This window comes from Tupaia chinensis, unplaced genomic scaffold (genome assembly GCF_000334495.1).
Source record: "Tupaia chinensis unplaced genomic scaffold, TupChi_1.0 Scaffold143757_1, whole genome shotgun sequence".
Taxonomy (NCBI): domain Eukaryota; kingdom Metazoa; phylum Chordata; class Mammalia; order Scandentia; family Tupaiidae; genus Tupaia; species Tupaia belangeri.
The window spans coordinates 70,303-79,846 of NW_006203606.1; the positions used below are offsets into that span (position 1 = coordinate 70,303).

The 9,544-nt window shown below is 37.6% G+C and overlaps 1 protein-coding gene across 1 annotated transcript in view; it reads right to left on the bottom strand.

The window, feature by feature from the left end:
- The window catches only part of FAM171B (family with sequence similarity 171 member B), an 81,352-nt gene that overhangs the window by 25,060 nt on the left and 46,748 nt on the right, over positions 1–9,544 (bottom strand). The window contains 1 exon segment of the mRNA XM_006164904.1: positions 1,164–1,397. Within this exon segment, the coding sequence (XP_006164966.1) occupies positions 1,164–1,397 (234 nt within the window).

Here is a 9,544-nt window from a genome sequence, read left to right on the forward strand (position 1 = left end):
CGTTCGGGCGAGTGCACACGCATGAAAACCTCTCAAAAAAAAAAAAAGAAAAGAAAAAAGGATAAAGAAGCCTAAGGTTTTTTTTAAAAAAATGTAATCTACAAATTATTTTGAGAAGAACCAAAATGTTTCATAGTATTCAGAATTCCTAAGAAATATGGTTTTCCAGGGTTTTAGTTTATTTGGATTTTTTTAGGTCTGATAATAACATTTGATAGTTTTAGTTTTCTCACACACGATGTTTGTTTCACCTTTTTTTTAGTAGGTTTCCTGCATATGTTGTTTGTTCTTGTTGTTCTAAAAGACATTTCTTTTCATTAGTTTTTCTAAGTGGTTGCAATTGCTGGTATATAACAACATGTATTTTTTTTTTTTAATTGCAAGGAGCGTGTGCATTTGTCAGAGAGAGAAAGAAAGTGGGAGAAGAGAATATCCCAGTGAAATGTGGTCATGCCACGATCCCCTCTCCTCCGTTTCTCCATCCTGTTGAGATTCAGGGCATGCATGCACATGCACCCGACGTGTCTTTCAATGCCACCAGGGCTGGATTCTGTCCATGGTTAGCCGTTCAGGATCAAGCTCTCCTAACCACTTAGGCTGTGGGGCTGGCCTAGGAACACATATTTCGTTAGAAGTAAAAGTGCCTTCATGATTATTATGTTCTCAATGTTTATCTTCCAAAAACAACTTCATGTGTTAACTTGCTAACCATCAAGATGACAGTACTAAGAGGCAGGGTCTTTGGAGAGTAATTAGGTCAAGAGGTCACAGCCCCCATGAATGGGATTAATGCCCTCCTAAAATAAGTAAGGAAACTTGCTGGCACCTTCCACCACATAATGACACAGCAAAAAGACACCATCCACAAATCAGAACTTGGGCGCTCTCACTAGACACCAAAGCTGTTGACACTTGGATCTTGGCCTCCAGAATTGTGAGAAATACGTTTCTGCTGTCTATAAGCTATCTGGTGTATGGTATTTTTGTTTTAACAGCCTAAACAAACCAAGATAATATTTTCTTAAAATGACACTCCCTTCTCTTCTCTTTATGTTGATTTCACTTACTCATTCTCATTTTCAGTTTGCCAGACAAAATATCCCCAAAACAAAGGGGGACATCATTTACATTTGCTAAATACGAAACACTATTTAAGAACTTACTTGGCATCCTTCCAGTCTTCCAAGGCAGAGGGGTCAACACATAGCCATCTTTGTATGCAATAATAGTTAAGCTGAGTCCCAATTTATAGGGTACTTTTATCAACACTGCTCCATTGCTTTTAGTTACTATGGAATTTGTCTTCGTGTAGTTCACAAACACTTCCACAACTGCTTGGCTCAAGTACTGACGGCTGATGATGTCATTCACCTGGACTTTCAGCATAAATACAGACACTGAAGAGAAAAATTCCAGAAATTGCAGCATATTAGATCCTAATATATCCATATATCATTACTCTTTAAAATGAAATGCAACAGGCAGATTGGTTAAGACACTGGACCCCCACGTGGCTGATGGTAGTTTGAGTCTCAGATCTGGTGACTTGTTTTCTCACTTTCCCTCTCTCTCTGGTAAGCTCATGTGCCCTATAACAAATTGTAAAATAATATAACAATAGTAATAATAAATAAATAAAATTAATTCTTTTTTAAAGATAATTATTTTTATTTAACTTTATTTATTCATTTATTTATATTTTAATTTGACCAGTGAGGGACAGAGTAAGAGCAAGAGAGAGCAAGAGAGAAAACAAGCCTCCAGGTCCAGGACTTGAACCACAGTCATTCATGTGGGTGTCCAGTGCCTTTAACCATCGCGCCACCTGCTGGCTCCAAAATTAAATAACTCTTTAAAAAATAAAGTCATCCAACATATCTGAATAACAGTACAAAATTATTGATACATTTAGAAAATATACATTTATAGATGGATAAGAGGTAAAAAAAATATTAACAAATTCATTATTCTTACTATCACTAAATAAATTAGATTATTTATCATTAATAAGGCACAGTACTGGGGCCAGCAGGTAGTGTTGTAGCTAAGGCACTGGAATCTCACATGGCTAATCATAGTTCAAGTCCCAGACCTAGTGGCTTGAAAATTACACCAAGTGCATTTGCATGTGTGCCTAAAATCCTAGGAGGAGAATGGAAGAGAAGAGATTGCACCATGGCCATATCCCTGCGGGGGGGGGCGGGGGGCATTTCTCACTTTCCCTCTGTCTCTGACTCTCTGATGAGCATGCACACCCTACAGTAAAAACCTAAAAAATTAAAAATGAAAAAAATAAGGCACAGTATTGGGCCAGCTCTATGGTACAACGGTACTGTGAAGCTGAAGAGAAACCAGATCCCACAAGATGACTTAAAATAATTTTTATCAAGAGTAGTATTTCAGATGAAAATCCTAGTCAATACTGATTGAACCTCAATATTGCTACCAAATTTTTGTTAATCATGCCTTATCTATTCCAACTTCATTGGAACAAATATGACTTTAATTTGCTTTTGTATCATAATAACGATATTTGAAATATAAACAGAGCTATATAATAGTTGCCCAATCCTAGGGAAGGTATGAACAAGTTTGAAAACAGCTCTATTCTTGGCATTTATTATAATCCAAATACTGTTGTCTACATACTCAGACACAAACATTTTCAGTATATTTCCTTTTATGTATGATACTAATGAAGCTGTAACAACTAGAATGTGCTAAGAGTTAATGAGCCAGACACTGTTAATGTTTAAGTGCATTACTCCATTTATTCTTAAAACTATCTTTATTTGAAAGAAGTGCGTTATTCCATTTATTCTTCAAAATATCCTTATCAGAAAGAGACTATTGTTTTCTTCCTTTTGCATATATTGATGATGAGAGTTGCAGAGGTTTGACAATTACCTTCAGTAGACAGAAGAAATAGGACATAAACTTAGGACTAATTCCTCTCAAAGTTCATGCTTTTAAACCCCTGTACTATCTGCTTTACTATACTCTTTTTTTAGAGAGGTTTTTGCTATATGGCACGTGCACTCGCCTGAGACAGAGAGACAGAAAGCGAGAAATCACACACACACACCCCCCCCGGAGGGATGGCCACACAACAATCTCTTCTCCATTCTCCTCTCGGGATCTTTGGCATGCATGCACACATGGCCAGCGTAAGTTTAAGCCACCAGGTCCGGAACTCAAACTGTGGTCAACTACATGGGAGTCCAGCGACATAGCCATTACGCCAACTGCTGGCCAACTATACTCTTAAAAGCAAACATAAGATGAATCAGCCTCTCCATGATTCTGTAACACCTTACTCGTTATTGTTAACAAATAAAGTTTTTAGATAATTGGCAATTTTAGCTGTAGGCACCAAGAATTTGTATTCGAAACATCTCTAAAATAAATCTTTCTACAATATTTTATTTTTAATTATGGGGTCTGGATAGTGGTGCAGCAGTAAAATGCTCCCCCTCTGAAGTTAACCCACATGGGAAGGTTCCAGGTTCACATTTGGAGATCTCCCTGAGTACACTGGGCACACATGTAAACATGATCCAGGAGTGACTGAAGCTGGGAATAAACCACGGCATCAAATCCTGTTGAGGTGCTGTCTCTCTCTCTCTCTCTCTCGCTCTCTCTCTCTCTCTCTCTCTCTCTCTCTCTCCGCCTCTCTTGCTCATGAAACACATCAGCTTAAAAACAAACAAACACAAATGCAGCCCCAGTTTAGAGTGTACACATGAGACCTGACTAGAGAAAGAAAGAAGGGTAAGAGAGTATACCTCAAACAATCACATCTTAAAATGGGGTTCCATTAGTCTGTGTGATACTCTATTCATTTCCTGGAAAGGCTTATATATATTCAAATGTAAATATAGGGAAGGAATTCTAACGAGAATTATATATCTTTGAAAGTTACCATATATCTGCTTCTTAGACAGCTTTATGATAACAAACAACTTTGTGGCAGGTCAAATTACTTGTGAGTAGTCACAACTATTATGACTTTTAAAAGAGAAAATCAGTTTTTGGGCTAGCAGGTGGCATGGTGGTTAAGGGCACTAGATTCCCACATGACTGACTAAGGTTCAAGTCCCAACCTGGCAGCTTACCTTAAATATTAGAGGATACAACTTTAAGTAGAAGGTATTTTATTTAATAGGCCACTCTATCGTACAAGAAAATGAAGAAAAGAAGGATAATGTTAAGTACCAAAAATACGATAAACCACATGAGAAAGAGACTGAGCATAACCTAAAGATAAGAGAATTAGAATTCCCTATTAAAATTTGATAATAGTCTTATTCAAACCAAATGTACTTAAAATGACTCCTTTAACAATATATTCAGAAATAAGATTCAACAGGGAATTTTTATTAATTCATTTCCTTCCTTCGAAGATCAATTTCAGAAATTCTCAGAGCCTTTGGATTTATAGACTAATCCCAATGTGTGGCGAGATCTTAAATTAAATTCTCTAAAAATAAAATCTGCCTATTCCATCTCTTTTATCCTTGTAAAAGTACAATTGTTAAAATAAAATGCACTGAAAACCTCCTGACATTTTGAAGCGAGGTGTGATTCACAAAATGTTTACTAAAACACTTTGGAATCTAGTATGGATGACTTTATTTTACACATGTAATACTAATGTTAATATATATTTGATGAAAAATATATTTAGAAAAAGATTTATAAAGGGCAAATCCTGACTCTCAAAAACCAGTCTTCTTTAGGACCAGACAGTGACATAGGGGTCAAATGTGACACACGGGGAGATTGACCCATACGGAGAAGTTGCTAGCTGCTGGCTCAGGGCCAGAGACCACTCTCATGAGCCCCTGATCCAGAACGGGCTGAGAATTCTGGGGTGGACTGTGCATCACAAGCCTAAGCCTGCCAAAGGTTCTGCATCTCTCTCTCTCTCTCTCCCTTCTCTCTTTCATTTTCACTCTCTCATCTACAATAAATAAACTTTAAAATAACTTTAAAAAATGAATCTCTCTGAAGAGATCCTCCGATTAGATTACTTAGTAGACTTAGTGTACAGAGGGTCCTCTGTAGCTCAACTTGGAGAAAACTAATATACTGTTGTCTTGCAAAGGTTTCCTCCCCGCCCTACTTAATAAACACTAAAATCAAAATGCACAGATTTTATATATACATAAATGTTTGTGTCATACACAGATGCACATATCTTTCCCAGTGTGGAAACTTTACATATGTTGTCTAATCTCATCCTAACACAAACCTATAAATGTATTTCCAAATGTTAAGGCAAAGAAATGGAAGTTATTGCACATTACAAAGGGTATAGAGCCAGGATTCACAGACTAGTTCCTCTGACTCCGTGTCCCCCACTCTTTACTTCATACTCTCTGTCGTTGAAAAGCCTTAGGAACTTCATTTTTATCATATTTACTAGCTTATTTATTTTCTCCCAGTCAGTGTGAGAAGGAAATGGTCATTCACTGACTCTCTGAGCCTCTCCTCTCCTTGAACCTGGTTTATCTCTCACTCCTACACAAATCACAGCAAAAGAAGCATTAAAAAAAAGAAAAGAAAAGAAAAGAAAAGAGAAAAGAAAAGAAAAGCAACAATCACTCATAAACAAAAAGAGTGAGATGCTGGTGCAGCAAACACAATGACTCTATGAGGCTGACCACTTGGGAAGGTTCTGGGGGACCTGAGACCTCCCTGAATATGCCAGGCAAGCATGCATGTGCTCATGATCCAAGGCTGGATAAAGCCGCTAAGGGATATGGCATCAAGACCCTCTCTGGGGTGCTGTCTCTCTCTCTCTCACTCATGGAAAACATTAAGTAAATAAATAAACAAACAAACTCAGCTGAAAGCCTGGTCAAAGCAATAACGAGGCACAAACCGATTTTTTTCCCCTTCAAATGAACGTCTGTGACCTGAGCAGATGCTTCTTACTTCTGAGGTATCAACCATTGATCAAGCACACAGCATTGGCAGACAGAAGCAGTATGTATCTGCAACAGTCCCCTCTACTAGTTCTCTCCTTCAACAAAGGTACTTGGGCATTTAGACTGGGCAGGGTCCATGGTTAAACATACGGTTTTCAACCAGAGTTGCTTTTGTCTCTACAATCTACCCACTCTCCTCCATTGCACTTTTTAGCTTTTCATGGACATATTATTTCCTCTGTCACTTAATTATAATCATTATGTTTTGCCCACATAATCTTCTTTTCAAAATGTCAGCACTGGTTTAAAAATGGTTCAATATCAAATGATTTCAACGGCGCCCTTAGAAAACATATAATCAAATGTGGAGAGAAACAAGCAAAAATAAAAGGAATACAAATGAGTAAGGTCTTGAGATTGCTGGTTAGTATTTATCACAAGATTAGAAGCCTTGTTAAGTAGCGAGAATCACTAAAATTCAAAGAATAGTAAAGAGGTATAAAGATATGTTACTGAAAAAGCACACTAGAATCAATAATATATTGTTTTGCTGAAGAATAGAGAGAGATAACTTGATGTCCAGAATTATTTAAAAAATACTTCTAACTATATATTGGGCGATGTCTACATCTTGATGTGGAGTGGGCTGATAAAATTACAACCCCACTTCTTTTCGAGAGGATATGACATCGTGCTATTATGTTGTTACCATTATGTGAGTTGTAACTGTACACATGGAGAAGCCACCTCAGTTTTCAGTTCCTTCGGTACAAAAACTAGCCTACTTCTCTTCCTTTATGCTTCCAGTTCCTATAGTAATTTCGAATTTTGCTTCACGTTCATGTCCTCTACAGGAATAAGATGTTAAAATATTAGGTCATCAGGAAAGTCATTTTTATGTTTTTCTATGCAAAAATGCACCATGACTTTCCCAATGACCCAATAGAAGCTTTTAAAAATAGATTACAAGTCACATTTTTAAAGTAAAATATTTTAATAAAAAAATTTTGTTGACGTATATGTACTCCGATGAGAACTAGGGGAAAATGACCACAAAATCAGTGGAATAAAATAATGAGTTGGGAGCAATTAAAAATGCACGTTTGGGGACTGGCAGTAGGCATAATGATTTCATCATTGAACTCTCTCTTAATTGACCACGGTTTGAGTTCCAGACTCTGCAGCTTAAAACTCACTCCAGGCACGTGTGCATGTGTGCCCAAAATCCCAAGAGGACAATAAAGGGGAAGGGACTGCGGCATCACTATCCCCCCGGGGGGGGGGTGATTTCTCACTTTCTGTCTCTGTCTCTCTGCCAAGTGCATGTGCCCTTTAGCAGGAATCTCTACTAAAAAAATAAAAGAAAGAAAAGAAATGTTCATTTGTACATTAACTCACTTAACAAATGTTTATTGATTACTTTGGGCTAGCTGTGTACAAGATGGCTGTTGGAGAAACAAACATTAATGGAACACAGTGTGGTCTTGAGAAAGTTTATTCTTAGGGACAATAGTTCATATGAGATTAGAGAAGATAGATAAAAGAATTTATAACATAAAATAACCTGGACTTTTCCAGCCCAGCCTTGTAATCACTAGAGTTTGCAAAAGAGCAATCACACCAGAGGATTATTTTGAGAAAGACTTTAAAGGAAGAAAAAGAGACTGATCTTTGCTAGCAGATGGTATATCACAGAATACTTGAGCAGGACTGAATTGAGAAGGTTTATGTGTGACTAGTAGGCTGGGCATTTGCTTTTCAACAATTAGAGTAGTTGACCAGTAAATATTTTCTAAAAAATATTTAAAACCATACTGTTTCTGTTGTTACAGAGTCACAAACAAAATTATACAAAATTATAAGAAATATTTTGAACATTATCTTTAAAATTCAGTATTTTAAAATTTTGAAAGTTGCTTATTAACTGTCAAGAACTATGGAGTATGAGTTAAAATTTTTTGATATGTAAAGTAAATGTGGAAAAATGTAGCTCAGGACCTGGGGCCCGCACTCCCACGCGCCCAGCCTGAGTTTAAGCCACTGGGTCCGGGATGCGAACCACGGTCGACTACATGGGAGTCCAGTGACAAAGCCATTACGCTAACTGCTGGTCCCTAAAACCATACTGTTTCTGTTGTTAAAAAGTCACAAACAAAATAATATAAAATTATAAGAAATATTTTGACCATTATCTTTAAAATTCAGTATTTTGAAATTTTAAAAATTGTTTATTAACTGTCAAGAGCTATGGAGTATGAGCTCAAAATTTTTAATATGTAAAGTAAATGTTAGTGGAAAAATGTAAATATAAATAAATAAATGAAAGAAAACCAGTTCATGTGAGAAAAAAAGCACTGCAGAATTTCTCATACTACAATAAAAAAGATAACACAATACTAAAACAGATTAAATAACTTTCTATAGGGCTTAATATAGTATTCTATGAAATAATGTAGAAATTAATTAGAAATATGTATAACAGTTCCTTTAAGTAAAAACACAGATCAATACTTTGAGATCAATTCATATATTGTTTTCTGAACAGCGAGAATGCTCACACTGAGTTTAGTTCTCCTAAGAGAATAGCCTTCCCACACATTTTTTCTTCTTTTTCATGATTTTTTTTTTTTCACCATAGGGCACGTGTGCTTCTTGTAGAGAAACCGAGAGAGAGAAAAGAAAAACAGAGAGAAAGTGAGAAATCACCCCCACACCCCAGGGCTCTTCTATTTCTGCTTTTGGGATTTGGGGCACTCACAGTTAAGCACCTGGTATGATTTTCAAACCATCAGGTCTAAGTCTCCAACTGCACAGCGGTCACGTGGGATCCAGCCACCTTAACCACTGCCATTTGATTGGCCCATTCTGACTTTTTTTTCTTTTTTTTAGTGTTTTCCATAGGGTGTGTGTGATAGCCAGAGAGAGACAGAAAGAGAAAAAGTGAGAAATCAGTCATCCCCCACCTGATCCCCTGCCCAGGGGAATGGCTCCACTGCATTCCCTTCTCCACAATTCTCCTCTTGGGATTTTGGGCATGCATGCATGTTTGCACACATGCCTAGTGTGATTTTTAAGCCATTGGATCTGGGACTCAAACTAACGTCAGCCACGTGGGAATCCAGTTTCTTAACCACCACACCACCTGTTCCCTCCCCAATGTGACTTTTTTGTTTTTGTTTATTTTATTGTGTGCTTATCAGAGAGAGAGAAAGAGAGAAATCATCCCTGAGAGGGTATGACCACACTACAATCCCTCCTGCACAATTCTCCTTCTGAGATTCTGAGCATGCATACACACACAGGCATTGTTTTTAAGCCACCAGGTCCAGGACTGGAACTATGGTCAGCCATGTGCGAGTCCAACACCTTAAGTAAAACCCTAATGTGACTTTCAAAAATGACATTCAAGGGACCAGCAGTTAGTGTAATGACTATGTTGCTGGACTCCCATGTGGTCAACCGCGGTGGCTTAAACTCACGCTGGGCGCGTGTGCATGTGTGCCCAAGATCCCGAGAGGAGAATAAGGGATTGAGAAGGGATTGCAGCTTGGCCATCCCCCCTGGGGGGTGATTTCTCGCTTTCTCTCTCTCTGTCTGTCTCTATTTTTCTG